The sequence below is a fragment of the Notolepis coatsorum genome (genome assembly GCF_963971535.1).
Source record: "Notolepis coatsorum genome assembly, chromosome: 1".
Lineage (NCBI taxonomy): Eukaryota > Metazoa > Chordata > Actinopteri > Aulopiformes > Paralepididae > Notolepis > Notolepis coatsorum.
Window position 1 is genome coordinate 176,385,554 of NC_140165.1, and position 27,431 is coordinate 176,412,984.

The 27,431-nt window shown below is 45.1% G+C and overlaps 1 protein-coding gene across 1 annotated transcript in view; it reads right to left on the reverse strand.

Annotated features, from left to right (window-relative positions):
- The window catches only part of LOC311223531 (uncharacterized protein), a 42,646-nt gene extending 15,215 nt beyond the window's left edge, over nt 1-27,431 (reverse strand). Inside the window, exons 1-4 of the mRNA XM_084308312.1 lie at nt 27,287-27,431; nt 13,625-13,665; nt 12,399-12,468; nt 10,058-10,123 (exon numbers count right to left, since the gene is read on the reverse strand). Of these exons, the coding sequence (XP_084164438.1) occupies nt 10,058-10,123; nt 12,399-12,468; nt 13,625-13,665; nt 27,287-27,332 (223 nt within the window). The 5' untranslated portion in view covers nt 27,333-27,431. The remainder of the gene's footprint in view (nt 1-10,057; nt 10,124-12,398; nt 12,469-13,624; nt 13,666-27,286) is intronic.

Below are 27,431 nucleotides of genomic sequence, written 5' to 3' on the forward strand. Positions count from 1 at the left end.
AGAGTGGATGACCTGTTTGCAACCTTGTCAGGGGGGAAGCGTTTCACAAAGCTAGACATGAGCCATGCTTACCAGCAACTGCAACTTGACGAAGCGTCAAAAGAGTATGTCACCATCACCACTCACAAGGGCTTATTCAAATACAATCGCCTTGTGTTTGGAGTGGCATCCAGCCCCGCCATTTTTCAAAGAACAATGGACACGCTGTTACAGGGTATCCCGCACGTAGCGGTGGATGTCTCGTGGTGATGACCGGAGTGGTGGACGTCCTGTGATGATGGCCGGGAAGATGCGACCCTCTCTACGCCGCCCCCATACCTCAAATGGATCCGTCATTAGCTCTATTTTCAATCTTTCAAAATTTTCTATTGCTATTGTATGTACTTATTTGTGTTTCATTACACGTATATGTACATGCTTATCAACTGTTTCGCCTGTTTTTACACACAGAGGAATTACACAATAGGGGTGTTTATTGACATAAAAAAAGCATTTGATACGATAGATCATCACATTTTAATTTCTAAATTACAAACGTACGGTGGCGATGAACTGGTTAAGTAGCTATCTTGAAAATAGACAACAATATGTACAACTCTCTGGTTACACATCTGAATGTATGAATATTGAATGTGGTGTCCCTCAAGGTTCGGTCCTGGGGCCCAAACTGTTTTATTTTATATATTAATGATATATGTGAAGTGTCAAACATATTGCAATTTGTTTTATTTGCTGACGATACAAATGTCTTCAGTTCAGGAAAATACCTTCAAAAAGTTGCAGATGACATTGTAAATGAAATGTGTAAACTTAAGATATGGTTTGATAACAATAAGTTATCCCTAAATTTGGAAAAAACGAAATTTATGATATTTACTAATCGAAAGAAGGAGGACAATGTGGCATTATGTATTGACGGAGTTAATATTGAAAGAGTATCTGAGTTAAAAATGTTGGGTGTTATGTTGGATGAGAAATTGACATGGAAGCCACATATAATGTACATAAAAAAGAAGGTAGCCAAGAGTGTTTTTGTTTTGAACAAGGCAAAGAATGTGCTTGATTATAATTCTATGCGAATATTATATTGTTCACTCATCCTACCATATTTGAGTTACTGTGTGGAAGTGTGGGGTAACACGTATGAACAGGGGCGTAGCTGTAGATTCTGGGCCCCATGAAAGAATGTATTTGTAGGCCCCCAGTGAATGCGAGCGCGCGTAAGCAAAAAAAAATTTGGCCATTTATTTATTGATGAAAAGGCATAATATGGTTTTTACCTATACATTCGGATCAGCAGTTCAGCACCTGGACCCCCCAGCTACGCCCCTGCTTATGAAAGCAACATAAAGCCAATATTTATATTACAGAAGAGAGCAGTAAGAATAGTTCACAATGTAGATTCAAGAGAACATACCAACGAATTATTTATTAAATCAAGACTATTGAAACTTAAAGAGTTAGCTGAAATACCGACTTTATTAGTTTTGTTTAGAGCAAAATGCAGAGTGTGTGTATAAATGAATGAACCTAAATAATGTAATTTGACTGATAGATACACAGAATGGGTTTATTTATGTTGATTTGATTTAGTTGTGTTGATGTTTCCCTTTTTGCAAAATGGGTATATTCTGTTTGGTTTTACACAATAAGTCTATCGGTGTGTTGTATGTGTGTACTGTAGGGGCAGGTATATATAAGAATTTTTCTTCTTCCTGTTCCTTTCGGCCATGGGATTTGGTGAGTTATATTAATATGTACTGTTGGACTGTGGTAATTCCATGTACGAATAAATAAATGATGATGATACGTTTTTTTATTTTTTATTAATTCTGTTTAAACCAATGGGGTTTTTCTTCACAGTTGCAGATAAAGATTAGGCGACACTAATATTATAGTATTAAAAGAAACTGATGAGTTATATTCATTAAAGAAAGTTGATTTAGTTGGGCTGGGGCTTCTCCCTGGGCTGGGTCTGGGGCTGGAAAGTTGATTTAATAAAAAAAAACTAATTTAATCAGATTAATCATTTTATTCAAATTGAGGATTTAGTTTGAGGATATTTTAAAAAAAGAAGAAAAAAATTATATACATTTTTTATTTTTTATTTTTTTTATTAAAAACGAAGGTTCGAATGTTCGTTCGAAAAACCCTGACGAAGTTCGAATCCCAAAAACAGGCTTCGGGGACAGCCTTACTGGGAGTGTTGCATTCATTTTATTTATTTATTTTACATTTTATTTTGGATTTCCTGGTGTTTTTGTCTTTGTTCTTGATTTATTGTGATGTTTCTTCTTGACATGTTGAAAGAAGACATGGGGACATTAACGTGTGTTGTCAGGCCTTACAAATAAATTTGATTTGATTTATTCATCATCTAAATTTGGCAATACAAGCTTAACTCATTCAGCGCCATGCCCGAGTATAGTCGGGTTATCTCGCCAGCAGTTGAGCGCCATACCCGAGTATAGTATAGGTTTTGATCCTTTGATCTTTTTCCTTTGATCCCTGTTCTACACAGTCCCCCGGAGCCTCCTTGCATAACGTTGGAATTGCAATGACGATCGAAATCTGCCAGGTGGCAGTATCGCCTACCTTATGAACATGGGCCAGCTATTACAGACCCCACAGCCAGCGCACACAGACCCCAAAACAACTAGGTACTCTTTGCGAGTAGCAATAAGCAGAACATGTTCGAGAATCGCGATTGCCTAGAGCGAACTATTGGATATTATGAAAAAGACTAAATGGATTATATGGATGATGATTATGGACGATAAGTTGCGTTTGTTGGACTAAGCACTACTGGTAAAACGTAAAACAACTATAATCAAATGAGGAAACCTATTCGGCTCCATGGTATAGTCTGACCCAAGCACACAATAGTAACCTGGCTGCAATGCAATTAGCGAGCGAACTATTGGATATATGAAGAAGACAAACGGATTATAGACGATGATTATGGCTGATAAGGTGCGTTTCCACCAGACTATGATGTTGGACTATGTTGGACCAAGCACTACTGGTAAAACGTAAAACAACTATAATCACGTCGACCGATGAAAAAACCTATTGGGCTCCGTGGTATAGTCTGGCCCGAGCAGATGAAGTAGACGGATGAAGGCATACTGTATGTATTGATCCTGTTCTGATTCAAGACACATTTGGACTTGACGTGAGAAAGGGAGTACATCTAAAACAAAGGTAACGTCTCTTTTTTTACGTGTACTTTACCGAAACTCCATCATAAAACATGCCTTTATATGATCGCTGCTTCTGATAAGCTTTGTGAAGAAACAAGGCCATGTGTTTACCTTTGACCTGGTAATAATGTGTCTCAGGCGAGCAAAAAACATGATTTACGCATACCCGCAGAAAACGTTCTGTAACTCGCGTTCCAGGAAATCAGCTTGGATTTTTGTGAACGAGGCAATGTTTATATTGGAATTGTGAACAAACGAAGGTATGTAGAAACAAACCCTTTTTTACATGTTGTACTACAAATACCGAACCGTGACGTCTGTACCGTGAAGTCATGGGACGAATACATGTACCGTTACACCCCTACTATGAACACAACAGTCATTCTAAAAAAACACTTGAAAAATCTGATTTTCTGGTTAGTGGTTAAAGTGGATAGTTCAGATTATTGGGACCCCAGCCCTCTTTCCTATTTGTTGTACCGATTTGTTGATTGGTAGAGTCCGTTCTCATATATACATATATATATATATGCATATAAGCAAGGGGTGTGACCATACTTCTGCCTTCCCAAGTCTTGACCTTCATTAGGAAGACAATCAGGGGTCCTCAGTGAGTGAGAGCAGAATGCTCGCAAGAACTCATGTATAGGGTTATAGGATAACCTTTGTTACATTTCGTTCTTGCTCCCGTTCTGCTCTATGGGACACAGGACCGGAGAAGGACGCGGAGAGCTCGACAAATGCACCCGCTGAGGTCCCCTTACAGAACACCGGGGAGGGTCAGAGCCCCCCCACCCTTCCTAGTGAGGGGGGGGGCAGGACACCGACTGTGCGGAAAAGGGGGCAGCACCCAAAATACGCACAAGGTGAGTAGACCGCGGGACAGGAGGCCCCACGTCTACCCCACCGCGCGTCCCGCCTGCTACCAGGGAAACGTATGCGTAGCATACGTAAGCCCATGCTACCGCTCCCACACCTCATGGGGTCGAGGTCGTCGGACCACTCAAGGCAGGCTTGCCGCCGAGTCCAGGAGCCAGGACCCGACAAAAGGGACCTGGTGAGGTCAACGAGGCCGTGGCATCGAGACCTCTCCAGGCGTTTACTCGTGACACCACCCTTTACACCGCCAGCGCATTGGATATAAGCGAGGGGTGTGACCATACTTCTGCCTTCCCAAGTCTTGACCTTCATTAGGAAGACAATCAGGGGTCCTCAGTGAGTGAGAGCAGAATGCTCGCAAGAACTCATGTATAGGGTTATAGGATAACCTTTGTTACATTTCGCTCTTGCTCCCGTTCTGCTCTATGGGACACAGGACCGGAGCAGGACGCGGAGAGCTCGACAAATGCACCCGCTGAGGTCCCCTTACAGAACACCGGGGAGGGTCAGAGCCCCCCCACCCTTCCTAGTGAGGGGGGGGGGGGGGGGGGCAGGACACAGACTGTGCGGAAAAGGGGGCAGCACCCAAAATACGCACAAGGTGAGTAGACCGCGGGACAGGAGGCCCCACGTCTACCCCACCGCACGTCCCGCCTGCTACCAAGGAAACGTATGCGTAGCATACTTAAGCCCATGCTACCGCTCCCACACCTCGTGGGGTCGAGGTCGTCGGACCACTCAAGGCAGGCTTGCCGCCGAGTCCAGGAGCCAGGACCCGACAAAAGGGACCTGGTGAGGTCAACGAGGCCGTGGCATCGAGACCTCTCCAGGCGTTTACTCGTGACACCACCCTTTACACCGCCAGCGCATTGGACAGGGCACAACAGGTGAAGGCCCTTCTCCGCCTGGCACGCCGTGAGGACCCCCTGAGAAAGAGGCTCTGAAGACTCCCTGAGGAGGAGGCTCCGAAGCTCTCTGAGGAGGCTCTCCCCCATAATCCTGCGGGGTCAGCTGGCATACCGGGGAGACAAGCACTCCAAGAGAGGAGGTTGATCCATTAACCCAGAATGACAGGTAACAAGAGCAAAGCTCGACCTGCGCCCGGAGGACTGTGAACTACACAGGAGCGCCTAGAGGGGCTGACCATAAAAACAGTACCCCGATGGCCCACCCGCCGAGCGGGGGAGGGGAGGGTGTTCAGCATGCCGTGTACAATGTCACAATCTCGTGGGGTCATAATCTTGCGGGATCGGGGAGAAAAGAGTTTGACACAATTGGCAGACGTCATAAAACATGCAGGGGCATAGTCTCATGAGTTGACATACCGGGGAGACAACCACCCCAAAAACAGAAAGGTTTCTCCCTTAACACTTTCCGTGCCAGCCATGCGGTGCCCCGGAACCCCGTTGCGTGCCACCACCCACTTCAATGACATATAAACTATATATAAACTATATCTTAAATTATGGCTATGTGTCTAATATGGCCGTCGCTTATCAATGACTTGTTTGCAGTCAACATTGTTGAAACGGATTGTTTTTTAATCGGTTCATTTCCGTTTTATACCATTTTGAAAAACGCTCGTTTTTTGAAAGTTTCAGAAAAAAATAAAGATTCTGTGATAAACTCCCTTTACTGGAATACACTGGAATACACAAAACACGTTGTCATTTTTCTGCCTATTTATGAATCGTTTTCAAATAAACGCTAGATTATTGATAGTATATGTGTACTTATGTATGCTATAAAAGCCGGCTGAAAATCGATTATCTTATTTCCTGATCGCACACACACACAGACACACACATACACACGCTGATATATAGGTGAAAATAGCTCTGATTATCCCAAGACTGGTCAAATAGATTCCTTACCTCAGATCAGATGTTCTCCAAAAAGATTATTCCAATTCCTGATCGCCATTCCAAATATCGATCGCGTTTATGGATCCAACGCTGGGTACTGGAAACACATATTCTCCGCTGTTCTGGTGGTGGGCAATGACTTGGATCGTCTCTGGCTACTTGTCTGACAAGTAAAATGTGGAAGCAGGACTTTTTTTTCTCCATGCGTTTCATTCAATCCAATCCAAAGGGGTGCAGTACCATCCGGAGAGATGATAGGGGGCGGTATTTTCCCTGTTCGAGTTCAGACAGATCCCCACTGGTAACGTGAGGCTAGATTGATGAAACATTTATGGAAATCGATAATAAAAAAAATAACGCTTAAAAAACGAGATCTCTCGTCGGCTGGCACTCAACGGTTGGCATGAACTAACGAGAAATCTCATCGTTGGCACTGAAAGTGTTAACCCATTGAATCCGGGAAACACATCTGCGTGTATATACAGGCTATATAATGCATTAAGGTGTTTCAGGTCTAAAATGGGTTAACCCAGGCCGACAGGTAACAAGAGCAAGGCTCGACCTGTGCCTGGAGGACCGGGAACTACACAGGAGAGTTTAGAGGGGCTGACTGCTAATAAACAGCACCCCGACGCCCCCCGGGGAGGGAGGGGTGAATGAATGAGGGGGGGGTCGAGGGAAGTGTTGGCAGAGGACCGACCGCTGCTCCTCCATCTCCCTGCAGGCAACCGTCACCTCTTCGATGGCGGAGCCGAAGAGACCATCCTCGGAGCCAGGAGGAGGGGCAGTCTCCTCCGCTCGTCCAGCGATACCTGCTCCTGCCACAGGTGCCGTTGGGTCAGGGTGGCCAGAGCGCGCAGCTTCCCCGCAGCTATGGCCTGGAGCTGGGTCAGGTGCAGGATTGCACCCAACGCCTGCGTGTGGAAATAGCGCTGCTCCGGGCCCAGGTCCTCCCCGCTCGCCATCAGCCCCGACTGGAAGCACGCCAGCTGTGCGATGTTGGTCGTCGCTGCTCTGGGTCGAGGCGATGTAGGCCTGGTCGGACCAGTAGGCCAGCTGCCGGGCCGACCTCCCCATCGGTAGAGAGCTTCTTCCGTGGCTCCCATACCATCTCAGGGCAAAGGACGGATGCCAGCGGTTTATCCAGCCACGGCACGCCATCCTTCAAACCCTGGACCAGACCCTCTACCTGGGTAAACGGCAGGTAGGAGGGGGTCAGGCCTATGATGCGGGGCACCACCTCTCCCCGAGCCACATAGGCGCTCATGGTTGGGAAGGCTGGGCACACTACGCTCGGCTCACCCAGCGGGTGGTGCTGGAAGACATGGCCCACCATGGCTTCGGGGACAGGCGTCGGCAGGGGCGTTGGCAACGGGATGCCTTTGGCGCGCGCCGCTGCCGCCATGAGCTCGGGGAAGAGAGCCAGCAGCTCTCCCTGCTGTCTCTCCTCCGCCGCGCTCGCATCTCTTGCGGTCAGGGGGCTGAACTCACTTGGCAGGCGGGAGCTGAACCCTGACACAGCTGAACAGGCGTCCCGCCACGGAGCTAGGGACTCGAACCCCGACTCCGTGAGCGAGGCTTCCCGGTGTGGAACCAGGGCGGGAGGCCCCGATTCCGCCGGGGCGTCGAAAAGAAAATCCCCCGCCCCCTCCATATAATCCTCAGTCTCCATCGGATGCAATGGAGAGGAAACGGGGGAACCGCCCTCCGATGCCAGCTCCTCCGCAGAACTGGTCCTGTGTACTTGTTACAGTGCAGGTAAGCAATGCGAGTTCCAATTGTTGAGGAAGGAAATGAGACGGCGATGTGGTTTGCTCTTTCTTCAATAGGGTGTTTTTTAATAACAAGAACACAGAGCAATTGCAGGAAAGCATAGGAAAGACGCCGAGCGTTAACTGAGAGTAAAGACTTAAGTATAAATACAACAGAATAGTAACAGCAACGGGAAGGTCAGCACTCTTCCTTACTCCATCTGCACGTAGGATAGTCTGAAGACTCGACAAGGAAAGAAGGAAACATAAGGTCCATAGGCGGCGCGTATATAAGGCCAGGGGAGGCAATGCCGACCCAGTCTGCGCATTATTATAGGAAGCCTAGGCTACGATATTGTGTGTGTGTATAGGGCTGCTGCAGCCCGGTGGTGACAATACGCAAGGGTCGGCCAACCAAGGTGTCAATGGCAGTAGGTGTGGTGGCCATTAACATTCCAGACTGCAGACAGTAACCAATCGCACCGCATCATCAAACTAACCGATGCCAGTCTGGTCTTCAAAATCCTCCATGGTCTGACTCTAGCCCCACCCCCACTTTCCGATTTTTCACCTCCAGGTTCGCGTGCAGTCTTTTACCAACAAACTTGCAGTTCCGCGTTCGGGTTCAGAACTGTTGTACTGGGTGGCGTCTATTCAAATCCTAACGCAAATCAGCCCTCTCCATGAGAGCTGCCAAGACCTGGAACTCCATTCCAAATTACATGCCGCCTGGGCATAACACTGGATCACCTGAGGCCAAGGGCTTGCTCTACGAGGGCATGATGAGACTGAGTCAGAGTTAATCAAACCGTGGAAACTTTTTAGAGCTACTATGTACATTGTTTTCAAAGCATGATGAGATACAAATTACGGAAAACGTTTCCTTCATTGCCGTCGGCACCGCAACTTGTGAACGGCCTTTCCCAATGAGGCACATCCGAAACTTTTGTTGCATTAAGGTAAGACAATGGTTAATCATATTGGATGCCTTCATTTGAACAATTAATTTGCACTATATGAAATGAGTGGGGCTCACTGTAGTAGCCTAGTAGACGTGGGTGTGTGTATTGTATGACATCAGAACCTGGACAGCACCGTTTGCGTGCAAGCAAAAACCATTTGCGCACGTCCCATCCCATCTATAGCCTACCCTTATGTCCAGCTCACCCGCCGCCTATGATAAGGTCAATATAAAGCCACATTCCTGACATTCCAATACATCAATTAAAGACAGTAGGGTTCCTAGGCCTAGAACCCAGAACGTTACAGTACTGTACCCCATCGCCAGACCACCCGCTCCAGTCGCTCACCGCCAGACGGTGGGAGCAAGCAGAAGCGGAGAGCTTGCGCCGCAAGTCATCCTCCACCAAAGAGACCGCGCCCGGGCTAGCCGGGGGTCTCCCGATGGGGACGCCGGAGGGCCTCCTCATTGAAGAGGGGCGCTCAACGGTCTCCGGGCGGTGCGCACCCAGCTTTGCATGCCGCCGGGGCTCACCCTCTCGTGAACGTGGGACTAGGGAACCCCGGCGGTGCACAGAGGAGGTCGCGACGGAGAACCGCTGGTGGAGTCCAGAAAGATGCTTCCCGGGACCCGATGGTGATGCCATTCTTCGCAAAAAGCAGCAGCACAAAAACGAATCTAATCTAAAACACTCGCTTGCCATGTGCCTGTAGCAAAACACTTCCTGAAGTGAAAGAAACGGGAAGTACGGTCACTCCCCTCGCTTATATGCATATAGGCGGACAGGGGCGTGGCCGGACAAGTGTAAAGTGCATGTAGCGGAATCTTTCAAAGTAACGAGGTAATATCCCAGAGCAGAACGGGAGCAAGAACGAAATGTAACTGCTTTGTGTGCACTCTGTGTTTGTGCGTGAGTGTTTTTGTGTGTGAACAAAGTGGGGCTCGCGACTCACTTTTCAATGCTCCAAAGGTGTTTATTTGTGACAAACAGCAGATATACAACGTTTCGACCCTTCCTACAATATATATACGACGTTTCGACCCTTCCGAAATATTTTTTTTTTTAAATGTCATATAAAATGTGAAAGATGAATTGTTATAATTATGTCTAAAATTTATAAAGAAATCATACAAGTCTTGGTACCGCCCCTGATCACCAGGTGGGGCCAATTTGTATAAATAAATATGTAATTTCCTGTTTCTTGTCTATACTTGAAAAAGACCGGAAGGGTCGAAACGTCGTATATCTGCTGTTTGTCACAAATAAACACCTTTGGAGCATTGAAAAGTGAGTTGTGAGCCCCGCTTTGTTCATGTACTACTGTTTTTACAGTTTGGCTCAGCACCAAGGAACGGAGGATGTGCGTTATTTATTTTTCTGTGTGTTTGTGTGTGTACCTTCATCAGCCAGGTCCTCTAGCTCCCTCAGCAGACCATGGTGCCTGTCCGTTGCATCCAGCTCCTCTACACAGCACAAGGAACAACAGCACATTATCAGCAAAACAATGCATAGAGTAGGCCCACAACACAGCAAATGTTTGTTCCCTACTACCCATTTTAAGTGATTATTTTCATGATTAGTAAGCCTATTACGGTTTTGCAAACAAAAGTCAAAAAGGTAGCTGCACTCAGATAATAATGCGCATCGAGTTGTATTTTCATGTCTGCAATTTTGGAGCTGTCAGCGTTTTGTGGATACCATATTTTGGTGAAGACTCATGAAATAGTCTGTAAACAGGTGGTATGAAGGTCTATAACACCACAGCAGTAGCAGCAGGTGCTAACCAAACTCTTTCACCATAAGAGGGTGAAATAGCCTGTTGACTTACTGACTTACTGTGTCGCCCACAGTTAGTTACTTTCGTTAATGTAACTAAACTGCAACCCAATCCAAAGTTGTCTCTATTGATGTGTCTCACCTTCTACTCCTAAATCAATCACAATGCTTATGTTTTGAGTGCATACCTGATGGCTGAAGTGGTAGGCTAGCTAACATTCCACCTTACTAGACAACTTACAGCCTATAGCTGGAGAAGAACGCAGTCGTACATAGGGCAACACAGCACAACGCAGCACAGTGTTATTTTATATTCACTCTGGATACAGTAGCAGTGGTTCTCAACCTTTTTCATGCTGAGGAGGACCCCAAATTGATACACACTAGGATCCCAAATTGATACACATTAGGACCACAAATGTACTGTATACACATTAGGATCCCAAATTGATATACATTAGGATCCCAAATTGATACACATTAGGACCCCAAATGTATACACATTAGGACCCCAGATTGATATACATTAGGACCCAGAATTGATACACATTAGGACCCCAGATTGATATACATTAGGACCCAGAATTGATACACATTAGGACCCCAAATTGATACACATTAGGACCCCAAATTGATATACATTAGGACCCAGAATTGATACACATTAGGACCCAAAATTGATACACATTAGGACCCCAAATTGATATGCATTAGGACCCAAAATGTATACACAATTAGGACCCCAAATTGATACACATTAGGACCCCAAATTGATACACATTAGGACCCAAATTGATACACATTAGGACCCCAAATTGATACACATTAGGACCCAAAATTGATACACATTAGGACCCCAAATTGATACAAAGTGGGACCCCAAATGGATACACATTAGGACCCCAAATTGATACACATTAGGACCCCAAATTGATACACATTAGGACCCAAATTGATACACATTAGGACCCCAAATTGATACACATTAGGACCCAAAATTGATACACATTAGGACCCCAAATTGATACACATTAGGACCCCAAATGTATACACAATTAGGACCACAAATTGATATGCATTAGAACCCACATATTAATACACATTAGAACCCCTAAATTGATACACAGTGGGCCACGAACCCCCAAGACTTTGTCTCATATTGGCCCATCTGGGAAGACTTTGGTTGTTAGATATGACTATGTCCAAAATGCCATACTGACTACTACAGCTCAGGTGATAACAGTGGACTCTTATATATTCTCTCATTGGTCTCACTTCACTTCTAGTGAATGAAATGGTGAAGTTAAAACTATTCCCCTTTTTTCTGAAACCTACTCCAGGACCCCTGGGGTCCTCATACCCCACATTGAGAACCACTACGGTCAAGTTTCAAGTTTCTTTAATAGTTGTCATACAGAAGTACAGAATACTTTTATACAAAATGCTTCTTTCTGTTACGCTCCAGAGACTGTGCTAGACAAAAGATAAGTATGAAATAAAATAGTATAGCATGTAAAAATAGAAGTCACGTACGTAGACACAGTGTTCAGTATATACATATGTACAATGTTCGATGCAGAGTAGAAGTAACTGAGTTACCATACAATATACAATATACTATGCAATACTAATATACAATATACTATATAGTGCAAAGCAGAAATGGGATGAGGTACAATTTAGGTACAATTTACAGTAAGGTGTACTGAGGTATGGGTTGTAGTGCAAATCCTTTACCAATCAATATAAAGTGTGTTTAGGTGTTCTAAAGTGTGGAGAGTGGATGCTGCAGTGTGTTGTTTGTTTAAAGTGAGTGTGTGCATGTGGATGTGTGTGTTTGATGGTTGTTGCATAGTGTTATTGTTCGTTGAGCAACCTGATGGCCTGGGGATAGAAGCTTCTTCTGAGTCTTTCTGTGCTTGGGTCAAAGGTAAAGGTGTATCACTATACATAGATTCTTACCTGCTAGCTGTGGGTCACAGTGATGGTGTGACCCGGCTCCGTTGAGTGTCTCCTGAATGATACATTCAACCTAAGAGAGAGAGAGAGAGAGAGAGAGAGAGAGAGAGAGAGAGAGAGAGAGAGAGAGAGAGAGAGAGAGAGAGAGAGAGAGAGCATATACACACACATACCGGTATATACAGACTTGGTAAATAGCTGGGAATTAAATCACTCAGAAGAAGTTCTTTAACACTTTGACTGCCACTCACGGCTAATTTCGGGTTTACGATAGTTACGTTGAAAGCCACTCACGAGATTTCTCTGAATTTTTTATTTATTTATTTTTTAGCGATCTGAAATCATATTGCATCACTGGAGCCTACCCTAGCCTACCCAAGGGCCGCCGGCGATCAGATGAGAAAAAAGCGCCCCCTATCGTCTCCCAGGTGGTAAATGGTAAATGGAATGGACTCAATGAAAATGGATGGGGGAAAAAAAATATTCCAGTCCACATTTTCCAGTCCACTGATGCAGCCGGGGTTACCAGAGTTCATTCTGGATCCTCTGAGCGCCGCGGATCATGAGTTCTACTGTATACACGTTAGATCTATACACTTATCGATTTTTTCGAATGGTGATCAGGAATTGGAATATACCAGTTGGATACCATCTGATGTCAGGTAAGGAATCTATGTTATCAGTGTTAGGATAATCAGACTCGTTTTGATGAAGATATAAGCTTTTTTCTGATATGTGCTCTATCGGTTTCACTGTAAAATCGACGAGGAAATGAAAGCAGCTATTATCAGCGCGCGCCTCGAATGTGCGTGCGTGCACGTATACTATTGATCATCTAGCGTTTATTTGAAAACGATTCATAAATAGGCCGACAAATATCAACGTTCTGGAATATTCCAGTAAAAGTGCGATTATCACAGAATGGGCTGTTTTCCACCTCAAAACGGGTGCTTTTCAAATGCTCTCAAACGGAAATGAAGCGATAAAAAACCAAGATGCCTTCACAACACTGACTGGAAAATGATTCTTTGATAAGCGACGGGCAGATTAGACACATAGCCATAATTTAAAAACATAGATTAGGCGATATTAACTGTTAACATTGGCGCCGATGGTGGCATTCAAGCACTAAGTCGTGCGCACCCCTGGTGGCACTGAAAGTGTTAAAATGAAATAATAAAAATATATGAGCTGAGTGCTGTCAGAAAACAATAGAAGAGGTTTCTCACCTTGACATCATCTAGGGGTGTGTTTACAGGCCGGCCTCCCACTAGACAGACAGAGAGAGAGAGAGAGAGAGAGAGAGAGAGAGAGAGAGGAGAGAGAGAGAGAGAGAGAGAGAGAGAGAGAGAGAGAGAGAGAGAGAGAGAGTAGAGAGAGAGAGAGAGAGAGAGGAGAGAGAGAGAGAGAGAGAGAGGAGAGAGAGAGAGAGAGAGAGAGAGAGAGAGAGAGAGAGAGAGAGAGAGAGAGAGAGAGAGAGAGAGAGAGAGAGAGAGAGAGAGAGAGAGAGAGAGAGAGAGAGAGAGAGAGAGAGAGAGAGAGCAAATGAGTGGGCGAAGGAAAGAAATTAATCCATATTGTTGCTACAACTGTAAGTTGGTACACAGGCATCAAGCTAGTTCCCTGTACGGGCTGCCGGTATAAAGACGCTACTGCAGCTCAACGCCCTGCGTACATCAGATAAACATACACAAAGTGAACTTTAATTGGCTGATTATTATGAACCTGGTCAAATCTGAATATCTAGTTTATTTATTCATATATTTTTATACAGTTATGAAGAACAGCATGAATTGTGTTGAGAAAGGACTCTACAACAGTGGCGTCGCGTGGGTAAAATAACAGGGGAAGCCAAAAAAAATATATAAAAAAAAAAATTATTAAATATTTTTATTAATATTTTTTTTTTTTTCTTTTTTTTAGTCAAGCAGTCACCATGTACACTACAGTATGGCTCGGCGGCCAGTCAAACTTTCTTTTTATTTATTTAACAGATTGCAGAATGGGTACAATACAGTACGTGTGAGGTTTCTGTCCTTGCCTTCTCACTCGTTCTGTTCCTTTAACCACCCTCGCTTTGTTTTCATTCATTTTTTCTGTCAAGTATTTCAATTCCCTCGTTCACACGTTTCTCCCCGCTGACGTCATCTGAGACGTCGCTGATTGGTTCTCTCTCTTCCCCACGCTTTTCAATCACATTCCCCAGCTGTCACTGCTTTTCAATCAATCGATCCCTCAGTATTTATACCCCGTTTTCCCCACCCTAAGTTGTTGGTTCGTCTTGATTTGTCGCTGGATGTTTTTCCCCGTTGCTTCTGTTTCACTGTGCTATTCTCCAGGGATTCCTAGAAGCCTTCGCTTGGATACCTGCTCCGTGGCGCGCGCTCGCCTCCACTGTTGTTCCTGTTCCTTTACGCAGCTCGTCTGGGTGAGTTTTTCTAGATTGACTGTCTTGACCTATTCCCGATTTTCGTGTGTAACCTTTACACTGAAGTCTACCACCTTTTTGTCAGACAGTCACTCACCCAGCCATTATCGTTGTTGCTCTTTCCTTTATGGAATAATATTTTTGGGATCTTCCACCTCCCACTGTGTATTTACACGAAGATATTATTTCACATTTGGACTGTGTTTGGATTTTTGCTCACTGTGTTTTTACACGAAGATATTGTTTCACATTTGGACTGTGTTTGGATTTTTGCTCACTGTGTGTTTACACGAAGATAGTATTTCACATTTGGACGGTGTTTGGATTTTTGCTCACTGTGTGTTTACATGAAGATATTCACTTGGGCTGTTTTTGGAATATTGCACATCACTGTGTTGTTTAACACGAAGAATATAACACCCTGTCCTCCAGCTCGTTTCAAGTCTGCTCTGTCACTGACCCGTTCCCTCTCTCCCTCTCTCGGTCTTGCACAACATCTGAGAGCGTGAGAGTCTGCAGAGCGGTACAGAGGTCTGCTCCTGCTTCCCAAGACTACCCTTCCGGGAGAAGCTGCAGAGCAGCAGAACTTTGCCCCTTGTTCATTGTACCTGTTCTTGTTGACCTGCTTTCCCTGTTTCACTTATTCTTATTATCAAATAAACAAGCCCTCGTATTTGGCAACTCTGAATCCTACTCTCTTGTGTCGTTAGCGTTTGGGGTCGGTGTCAAACCATAACAGTACGGCTCAATACACACAATTGTATAAGGGATGCAGACCAGGGCCCCGTTCCCCGTACCTGGATAACTTTCGGTCAAGCCTGACTTAAGCCGGACCTTTCTGTTCCCCGACGCGCGATTGTCCAAATCACCATGACAACAGATCAAAAAGTTTGAGCCTGGTCGGGAGCAGGGTTAAGTTCAGTTAGCCGGATGAACCATGGCCACGCCCCCGCAAAGGAGTGACAGCTCGTTTCCTGAAATGATTCTCACAGTCTAGAGATCCCATTTATACCATTCTGAATTACGTTTCTGTGCTTCGTTTTCCTAGAGGGGGCTTTTGAAATGTATAATAATATAACTAAATGCTGATAATAAATCATATTGAGCCTATAGATTTACTTTGTCCTAAATAAAACCACGCTGCATGTGGTTATTTTAATAACGGCTCATTGCAAATGTGAATCCCGCGGGGATATTTTTAATGAATGAAACCTATCGGCCGTTTGGCTCTGATTAGTTTCATATATTAATCTCCGCTGTAGATTTGCTTAACGGAGCGCCGGATTGTGTTTCATTCAAGCATAAAATTGAAGTGTCTATGCGGGGATTGTGGTTTTTGTGTGATATTGTAACTGGGATTAAAATGTCTGATGAGATGCGCTGTTTGACGGGTTTGAGAAATTGAATGAGCCGTTGACGTCACATTAATGCATTTGAGAATAAAGAGATAAAACTTCATTTTTTGGTAAGAAAAATATTCTAAACACGGGTCTCTCGTCCATTAATGCATAAACAATGAGTATATCACGTCTGGCACAGTGGCGCAGCGGCTAGTGCTGAATCCTGGCAACCGAGCGACCGGTGTTCGAAACCCCGCGTTTCCAATATAATTTTTTTGGAATATAATATTAATGATTATACGCAAAAGTAGCCTAGTTTTAAGTTAAAATATTATAAATCTACATGCATTGAGGATGTCATTCTTTATATAGCTCTCAACGTGCACCAAATTGAATTATTCCTACATTGCAAAAAGAACGAAAAGACTAGGATTCGAACCCCGGTCGTCTGCGTGAAAGTCAAAAGGACAAACCGTCAAACCGCAGTACAGATAAATAAAAAATCCACCATACATCAATCAATGGATAAGAGAGCCGTATCCTTATTCTGAAACAGTTGAACTAATTATTTTCGCTAGCAAGATCTCATTTGATTATTCAATGCATAAACCTACTGCCAGCAGGAACGTTTAAAGAAATATAATCTGATTGATTGGGGTAATGAGGGATTTAAAATTAGCCTATAGATTATGCATTTAACTTGTCGGCAAGGCTATTGAGCCGCCTGCAATCTGTAAAACAATCAATCAATCAATGCCGTTAGAAGATCAGGATTTCTGCGATCTACACCTGCTGTCTTTTCAACTGAAGCGGCCGCGCGCACTTATCCAGAGTCTCAAGTCTGGCTCGAGTTAACGAGACTGAATCAGCGTTCCAGGAACAGGAAAATCCCGGCTTCAAACATCGGGTTAACTGAATCTGGATAATGGGACTCTTGATCGACTTAGTTGAACCAGGTACGGGGAATAGGGCCCAGAGAAAGACGTTTGTCTTGTTTACATCAGGGTCATTAATACTGCTGGAGCATTGGTTCATTTTTGGTCTGATCTTTCCTTGCACGATTTTGCGCGCCGCGTGGGAGCAAATACGAGACACATATTCGGTTGCAAAAAGGTGTCCCACGGTCTCCTCTATGGCCGTGAATATTTTCACGCGGATCGGAATCACGGCGCGCCCGTGGGACACTTTTCCGTTTCGGCGAGTTTATTCTGCGCTTTCTGTTTTCCTTTTCTAAGCATTTTCGGGGCTACATGTGAATGAGTAAAAGTTGTGGGACGCCCAGATGTTTTCACGATAGAAAGCTCACGTGGATCCCATAATAGGCTCACTTAATACAGCGTTTTTAAAATAATGCGACATTTTCAGGGTCGCGAGCCGACCTTTTCCCCTCGTTTTCGATGATGGAAGTGATTTAGGAAAAGCTTCGGCACGCCGAGAGGTCCCCGTGGATTTAATCTTGCGAGGATCGGGGCAATATTCGGCCCGTGGGAATAGTTACGGGTTAATACAATGTTCAGAGTGCAGAGGGGAAAATATGCTGAGTGTTTTCCTCTCAGCCCCGTTTTAAACTTTTAGGGTGTGGCAGTCAGCTCGAATCTGATTGGCCAGGATCGGATTTGGACTCTATAATGCTGGAAGCCTGGAGAAAGAGACCTACCCCCTGCCTCTCTCCTATACTAGCTCCAGTGAGCACAGTGAGTCTGACAGTGTGTTAGAGGGAGTGAGAAGGAGAAGAGGGAGACATAAAAAAAAAAAAAATATATATATAACACAGATGCACAGATGAAAAAGAATGTAAACTATATTAAAAAAAATTATATATATATATTTTTTTTCCATATTTGATATTAATTCATATTTTAATATTAGGGAGGCATGGCTTCCGTTGGCTTCCATAAGGATTCGCCACTGCTCTACAATCTACAATCTTCTTTTTCTGATGAGAAAGAAGCTGGACGGATGAGAAGGAAGCTGGATCCCGAAGAACCCTAGAACAGCTAGAGAACTAACGGCGGCAAAACTTGAGAGCTATTAGAAATGACTGACTCTAAACCTCTAAACCCTGCACAGACTATAATGTCCCTCATCTTCACCTTTGTGTCTACTGTTTACTTTTATTCATATTTTATATTCAGATTAAATTTGTTTGTATATATATATATTTATATTTATTGTCTTCCTATTACCCTGCATTAACCTGTACATCCCCTCCCCCATGCTGGATTTCCAGTTGTCACAGCTGGATTTCCCCAGGGGATCAATAAGGGCAGGCACGTGCACACAGAGCCCAAGGGGTGCTCGACCACTTGCCCTTTTGAGCCTCATAAAAAGTGCCCTTTAAAAATATATATATATATATATATATATATATATATATATATATATATATATATATATATATATATATTACATTTACATTTTTACATTTAGTCATTTAGCTGACGCTTTTATCCAAAGCAACTTACAAGTTCTGTACGACAAGACAGCAAGAAGGGTACAACTCTATCAGCTGAGTAACAATGTTCATCAAGTGTTGCGTGTTACAGTGTAGGTTAGTTTATTAGGACAAGTGCATGACAGTAAGGTTAGTCAGGGTTAGATTTTTCTTTTTTCTTTTTTTTTAAAATCATTTCAGATAATGGTTGAAGAAGTGAGTCTTTAGTCGACGGCGAAAGATTGGACGGGATTCGGCTGTCCTAACTGGGATGGGTAGTTCATTCCACCATTGTGGGGCAAGGACTGAGAATAGGCGGCTTCTCTTTGATGACCCTCCGGGAGCTTGGATAGGAGTAGGTCTGAGGCGGCCAGAAGATGCAGAGCGTAGGGGTCTTGAGGGTGTGTAGTTAGAGACCATTGACCGGAGGTAGGCGGGAGCGTTTCCCTTTTGCCGCACGGTATGCTAGGTCGAGGGCCTTGAAGCGTATACGTGCAGCAATGGGGAGCCAGTGCAGGTCCCTAAGAAGTGGGGTGACATGGGCCGACTTCGGTAGGTTTGAGATCAGGCGGGCCGCTGCATTTTGAATGAGTTGAAGAGGCTTGGTGGCAGTGGCCGGGAGGCCAGCTAGCAGTGCGTTGCAGTAGTCGAGGCGGGAGATGACTGTTGATTGGACGAGGAGTTGGGTGGCTTCTTTTGTCAGGAAGGGGCGTATCCTTCTGACATTGCTCAGGAGGAATCTGCAGGTTCTGGTTGTCGCTGCGATGTGAGCAGAGAAGTTCAACTGGTCGTCGAGGACAACACCAAGGTTCTTGGCGGTCGGGGACGTGGTCACAGCTGCATTCTCGACTGTGATGGAGAGGTCGGTCAGGGGGGAGGATTTGGCCGGTAGGTGGAGCAATTCTGTTTTGCTTAGGTTCAGTTTGAGGTGGTTGGTCGTCATCCAGGCGGAGATGTCAGACAGACAGGCCGAGATCCGCTCAGAGACGTGGATATCTGAGGGAGGGAAGGAGAGGAAGAGTTGAGTATCATTGGCATAACAATGATATGAGAAGCCATGAGACGTGATAATGTTACCCAGTGATTTAGTGTAGAGGGAGAAGAGAAGGGGTCCTAGGACCGAGCCCTGGGGGACAGCCGTCCGGAGGGGGCGGGTGGCCGACAGAGTCCCTCTCCATGACACTTGGTAGGAGCGGTCGTTGAGGTATGATGTCAGCCATGTCAGCGCAGATCCAGCCACTCCCATTCCTGCGAGGGCCGCGAGGAGGATCTGATGGTTGACTGTGTCGAAGGCTGCAGATAGATCTAGGAGAATCAGGACAGAGGAGAGGCCTTTCGCTTTTGCTAAGTGAAGTGCCTCTGTGACCGCAATGAGGGCCGTTTCTGTGGAGTGGCCAGTCCGGAAGCCAGACTGATTGGGGTCTAGGAGGTCATTCTGTAAGAGATAACCAGTAAGTTGGTTGGATACAGCACGTTCAAGTGTTTTAGAAAGAAAGGAGAGAAGAGAGACAGGACGATAGTTGGCTATGACGGTGGGGTTCAGGGTTGTTTTTTTTATGAGGGGCGTGACTCTGGCTTGTTTTAGGGAGGTGGGGACCACCCCCGAGTTGAGTGAGGAATTGATGGTTGCAGTTAGGAATGGGAGGATGTCCGGTGCTATGGTCTGGAGGAGTGGGGAGGGTAGCTGGTCCAGCTGGCATGTAGTCGGACGGTTCGACGTTACCAGTGTCAGGGTCTCGGCTTCTGTAATGGGAGAGAAAGATGACAGAGTGAAGGATGAGGTTCTCGATTCAGCGTTTGGAATGGGTGGGGGTTGGGAGAAGGAGCTGCGGATGTTCTCCACTTTTTCCTCAAAGAAGATCGCAAAGTCTTCGGCAGAAAAAGATGAGGGAGGAGGGGGTGGGGGGGGGAGTGAGGAGGGAGGACATGGTAGCATGCAGTTTGCGAAGATTCTTGGCAGAGGCCTCGATCCTATGGTGAAAGAAAGAAGCTTTGGCATTAGTAATGGTTTTGGAGAATGTTAACAAGAGGTTGTGATATGTGTCGATGTCAGCAGTGAGGCGTGACTTTCTATACTTCCTCTCAGCCGCTCTCAGGACCTGTCTTTGTTCTCTCACTGCATCCGTCAGCCATGGACTGGGTGGGGAACGGCGGGCAGGTTTCTCAACGAGGGGACAGAGCTTGTCAAAGGAGGTTGCAAGGGCTGAGAGGAGGGTGGAGGTTGCCATCTCTGTGGGGAGAGCAGAGAAGGTGTCACTCAAAGGTAGAGCGGATATTATGTCAGAGGAGAGGGTGGAGGGGGATAGGGAGGCCAGGTTACGTCTGAGTGAGACGGTTTGAGTTGGGGTGAAGACCTTTTGGTTAAGCATGAGAGTTAGTGAGAAGGATATGAAGGAATGGTCAGATACATGTAGGGGAGTTACCGTGGTGTTAATGATGCTGGAGTTACGGGAAAATATGAGATCCAATGAGTTGCCTGCTTTGTGGGTGGGAGGCATGGCAGTGGGAGTCAGGTCAAATTGCTGTAGGAGGGAGACCACTGGGACCGACTGAGATGAGTCAGGCAGGTTGAAGTCGCCCAATAGAAGGAGCGGGGTACCATCTTCCGGTAAGGAGCTTAGAAGCATGTCCAGCTCATCTATGAAGTGATCGAGGGGACCGGGAGGGAGATAGAGTGTAACAATGGTGAGATTGAAAGGATTAGAGACAGATATTGCATGATATTCGAGGGAGGAGAGTGACAGTTCTGGGAGTTGTGTTAGGTTTGTAGCCCATGAAGGAGATGTCATGAGGCCAGTGCCTCCACCCCGTCTGGAGGGTCGAGGTGTGTGAGTGAAGTTATAGTTTGTAGATAATGCTGCAGGTGTTGATGAGTTATTGGGAGTTATCCAGGTCTCAGTTAGAGCCAGGAGCTGCAGATTTAGACTATGGGCGTAGGCAGTAATGAAGTCAGCTTTCTTGACTGCTGATTGACAATTCCATAAGCCTCCCCGTACTGTGACAGGTGTATTAGTGGCTGTAGGAGGGTAGGAGAGATTTGCCGGGTTGCTAGCAAACTGGCGTGGATGGGTAGAGTCAGTTCTGGAGGAGCAGATTGTGGATATAGGTATGAGGCACATTGTGGTGTCAAGAGTGGCAGGGAGAAGGTTGTAGGGAGGAAGCGAGATAGTAGGGAAATATAGGATTATGGTGTGCTTAGCACTGGGTGGATCGGTGGATCCCTCGGCGGATAACTCCTCTCTTCAGGAAAACTCCTCTCTTCAGGAAAACTCCTCTCTTTGTCCCTCTTCGCTTCGCTGACGCTAAGCCAGCAAGTCTTTAAATCACTATCACTAAGTAATTACTGATGAGTGACACCTGCAGCAAAAGGCCACACCTCCAGTTTCTGTCAGCTGGGTGAAACGAATCACAAACTATTTCCACAACACAATTTAGTCACACACTTCAAAATGATGTACACAGTATTATTCAGTTAAAAGATCCTACCCTCTCTGCTGTTGTCATCAGAATGATTCCAACAGAGAAAAAGCTGGTATTTAACCAAAAAAAAACTGTCACAAGTGCCCACTTAACTACAAAAGCCACATGCACAAAGGCCACACCTCCAGTTTCTGTCAGCTGGGTGAAACTAATTACAAACTATTTCCACAACACAATTTAGTCACACACTTCAAAATGATGTACACAGTATTATTCAGTTAAAAGATCCTACCCTCTCTGCTGTTGTCATCATATTAGGGCTGTAACGGTACACAAAAACCACGGTACAGTACGTACCTCAGTTTTGAAGTCAAGGTTCGGTAAGGGTTTTCGGTACAGTGGGGGAAAGTTTGGCTTTCCATCAGGGGCGTAATTTGCGGGGGGGGTCCCCGGAAAATGTCCCCCGCATGATTTCAGAATGCAGTATTTGTCCCCCCCATGTTTTTACCCCCAAACCGCTGCAACTGCGCGGCCTGGCGGATAGCACTGTGACTCGCTAGTCGCTACTACACAGTGCCGGCACTGCAGATTTACCCTACTCTTGGAATTCATTGCCAGATCCTCAAAGTCATACATAGGGGCGCTGTCTCGATAATGCAGTGTTATTAAAGCAGCGTGTAGCCGACGCATGTACCAGTTGGAAGCGTCAACGCGGAACTGGAAATCCGTTGGTAAAGAAATAGCGGCCTGGAATCATTTTTGGGAATATATCTGCGGTTTCCCTGGCGGATGGCGAACAAGCCATCCTGGACCCCCGACAGGTAAGGTAAGCGATTTTAGATGTATCACTTTAAGTGTGCAGCTGTTGTCCGAATACTAGTGAATATTGAAAAATAAAGGCATGACATTTAGAGACGTCCCCGTCGTAGCGTTCTGGTGCGGGGATATGGGTCTATCTGTGCGGGGGCGCAACAGCAACAGGTGGGGTAGGCTGGGCAGAGATGTATGCATCAAAACGATTACATTGTTTGTCTCGCATACATTCGATTTATAATGCGAGCACCTGCATTACAATCAAATGACTGATCTGTTATGTGTTATGGACCCGAGTCTCGAGAGGCACTTTATAATAGAAAAAAGACAGTGCAAACATGTATATGTCGCTTACAGTTTATTATGCCTATGCAGCTCGTTTATTTTGACAGTTTATTTTCACTAGTATCATTATATTAAATTAGCGAACGTGCAGCTGGACAAGCCCTGGCTCCACGATGACCACTTCTTACAAGAGGCGCCACCGCCTGGGAAAATGCGTATTGCACACCTGGTATTAGAAAAAGAAAAAAATTGGAAGGGGGGGCGCCCCCCCCCTACCCCCCCCCCCCCCCCCCTGCAACGTCACTGACCACGCCCCCTAATATGTCCCCCCCACCGCTAGGAACAAAGTTCCGCGCCTGCTTTCCATGTTCCACTCAGGGGTGATGTAGTATGCAGTAACTAATTGTCCTTGAAGGGCTGTCAACGAATATTCTATATTGAATTTAATAATCGACTTGTAAAAAATCTAATAATAATTATTATATTAGATTGTGAATAAACCGGCCCCGGTGGGTGGTCGTTAGTGGTTAACATACCATTGTATTCGTTCGGTACACAGCCGTTCGGTATGGTACACACTGAAACGGTTCGGTACGGATACGTGTACCTTTAAACCCCTAATATATATTTGTTTTTACCGTTGCGCATATAGACTGCCCTTCCAACTGAAAAATGTCAGGATAGAATCAAAATATTAGGTAAAGAGAGAGAGATGCCCCGTTTTCCATTGCAGTTTGCACGGCCTCCTCAGCGTGCCTCTCCACGGACCTATATATTTTATGCATAGCGTGGGTGGTGATGATGATGATGATGATAGAAACCGCTATGGCGCATTCAGTTGAATGCTGGTATTACACTCACTGAGGGACACAAAGAAGTCAAGTCCGATGGGATTTGGGAATCTCAAATACAAATCGGGATTGGAATAAAAAAGGCATTTATATTAAACAATACAGAATATACAGCACTTCTTGGGGTCTGTAGGGTAAGCACTTATTCCCTCCCCCCTGACAGGCATGCGTTCGTCATGGGACGGGGTTGCACTCCGTGCAGGCCCAGGGTAAGATAAGTACTCGCTATAAATAGCCTACCCACCTGGGCTACTTTGCATATCAATAGCGCCGGTCGTCAGGTGTGTTAAATACGTTCTCAGATACATTCACACCTAACTTGTTGTGAATGATAAGTGTTACATTCCATTCGTAGAGGCAATTAGGCACTGTCTGTAGTCTGTGCTCAAGCGAGGGGACATTTATGCGCATTCGCAGGAGCGCGCGCACGCGCCGGGAGCGTGCGTGCACGTGGCGCCATTAGGTGCGTGCAACCCCAGTTGATTTCAGGAACGCACGCCTGCCCCCTGAACATTTATGGAGACGTATGGGCCTTTTAAGTCAGTGATAAAAGTGTCTTTCAAGGATAAGTGAGCTCCTGCACTGATAATTATAGTTCAATATTCAATATTTGATCACCAAAAAGCATAAAAAGGGGCCCCCAAAAATCGGGCTTGCACACTTCGCACGCTCGGTTCAAACACACACAGGTATAGTGCCCTTTTCAGCCTTTGAGCACCTGTCCCTCTAAAGTCCTGTGCACGTCCCTGAATAAGGGAATATCATATCTAATCTTACAACATCATTGGTAAGTAGGAAATGGGGCTACTGGTCAACAATTCTGAACTTACCCTTTGATATTTTCAAATAAATTCCTAAAAGTTTATTTGCCATGTACAATGTCAAACGCTTCAAGGATGTAAATATGGGTAAACTGCCACATTTGTATGGTCAAACTAAAATATTCCAAATTGCACCTTTAAACCAACTCCCTGGATAATTGATTTAATAATGGTTTAATTGTGCTTGCAGATGTGTCGCTTGTTAAGGTAAGTCTCAAGTACGGCAGCACAGGAAAGAAGCTTACATCTCTCTCTCTCTCTCTCTCTCTCTCTCTCTCTCTCTCTCTCTCTCTCTCTCTCTCTCTCTCTCTCTCTCTCTCTCTCTCTCTTCCCCCCCCCCCCCCTCCAGGAAGCAGAGCTCCCAGAGGGTTTTATCTTACAGGGTATAGCCGGATGGTAGTTTCCCATCAACAGTCTAAATCAGTCATCTAATCCCTGGCTGACCGCCCCCGCTGAATACCATCAAAGACACCTAAGCAGATACCTGCAGTCTCTCCCCTGTTTGGATACATAGAATTAATTATTGAAAAAGATTATTTACAAAGTCACACACAATAATTAGGACCATATACCAGTATTTTGACATCTGGGTTCCAAATCATTCTTGCCTTGATACAAGAATTGCCCTTCTTTTTTCATAATATTTTAATGAAAGATTTGGTAGTTATTTTTTGCCTATTCACCACTGTCATGGGCATCTATATTGTATCTGAAAATGTAGCCACAAAAACCCATGAAAGTCACCACATCTGACTAAAATGCCACGCTAACATCTTTTTACCTGAAATGTTTCTCTATTGTGCCTTATGGTGTCTAAAAGAGAAGAAGAGGAATTCTTCCTCGGATACTGTATTATATCACAATGAAAAAACCTTTCAGAAAACAAGTAACACATAAAATGTCAGCATTATGTGGTGGTGACACATTTTCAGATACACTGGAAGCCAATGGCTTCGGCAGAAAATAGCAGCAACTGTGTCTTTAAGACCCTGTGTTGACTTGGCCAGACAAGTGAAGTCTATAAGATCAATTGGTTAATTGATACTGGGCGTAGGGTCAATGATGAACCTCCACTCACACATTCGCTCGCCTATATAATTGTGTGTGACGTGTGTGTATTCCAGAGAAAATTTGCTGTTTGTAGAGAGAGAGAGAGAGAGAGAGAGAGAGAGAGAGAGAGAGAGAGAGAGAGAGAGAGAGAGAGAGAGAGAGAGAGAGAGAGAGAGAAAATGGTCCTGTGTGTCTTTGTTGTGTGTACAACATGTGTTTGTGTCTTTGGTGTGTGTGATCGGTCTCGTGTTGTGTCTCTCTAAGCTGGAACAGCTAACTGTGATCCAGGCTTTATTGGCTTGTCCTGTGGCCATCCTCAGTGGGGGGAGAGAGGGCCTGGCACAGTTGATTAATTATACCATGGTAGCTCCAGATACAATCCCTGTTTCAGAACCAAAATGACAGGGGTGTAGTGGAAGGTAAACCCACTAAAACGTAGTTTACCAACCTCATTATTTGTGTATAAATAAAGTGTACCCAACTTTTGAAGCTAATATCAATTTGTATAACTGAAATTCATATTAGAGATGATAGTATCAGATTGATGCATGTTATATAAAATCTTCGATAGATCGATAGATAGTGTTGACAGATAGGCAGAAAGGTGGAGATAGATATTATTATTGTTATTAAAAAAAAATCAATAAAATTAAAACCAGTGGTGGTCTGTTAGTTAGTTGAGGGGTCGCCGCCCTAATGGGTCCCACCACCCAATGTAATTAAGAGATAACTATAGGGAGTGAATATTTTAAATCCGTATGGTTTACCTGCATGATACACTAATGATCCATTCAAAGAAGACACTGCTTTTCATTACAGGCTGCGACCAAACTCTTGGAAGAAGCAGATCAGCCGCGTGCCTCTCTCCTCCTGGGCCGCGTGGTGTTCACACTCCCTCCAGGCCTCCACACACACCAGCCAGTCAGTCGGTCAGTGCTGCTGACACATGACGAGCGCACGTGCGCAGTTTCCGCTCACCTGCGCGGGACTCTAATCCGCATTTGCCATCAGGATTCACACCGGTTGTCGTTTGTTTAGAAATAGCCTTGGCGGGTGAAACTAGCAAACGAACCACACCATAAACATCCCCATTGGATTTATTGCAAATACAATTAACGAATAGATTTCCAATAATTGGAATGGAAAGGTGGACGCATAACAAATTATGTAAGGCATGTTTATGTCTAAATCTCCAAGGTTTTCCGTTGCCTATGTAATTACACAAGGAACCCGCGTTAAAAAAATTACCGTGATAACGTAGTAATAACATTTCACATTTCATTGAATCATTCCCAAGAGCCTGTTTCATGATATCTGTTATAGCCCAGTCGAGGAGCCAATAGCATCATGTAAGTAGACTAAACGTACAAGTCGTGCGTTATTCAATAGCCTGATGCGCCCTACAGTCTACAGCCCTGAGGCTATTGTAACCTTATTCAACATTCTTACCTCCGACGGCGGTCCAGAGCAATGCTGCAAATATTAAAATTCCCATAGGATCGTAATGGCCAGGTCCCCTCGCAGGAGATATAACCTTGAAATAAATATAGATCCTCTCCTCTTGCCCGCCGAGCAAATAGGCTGCTATTCCCGC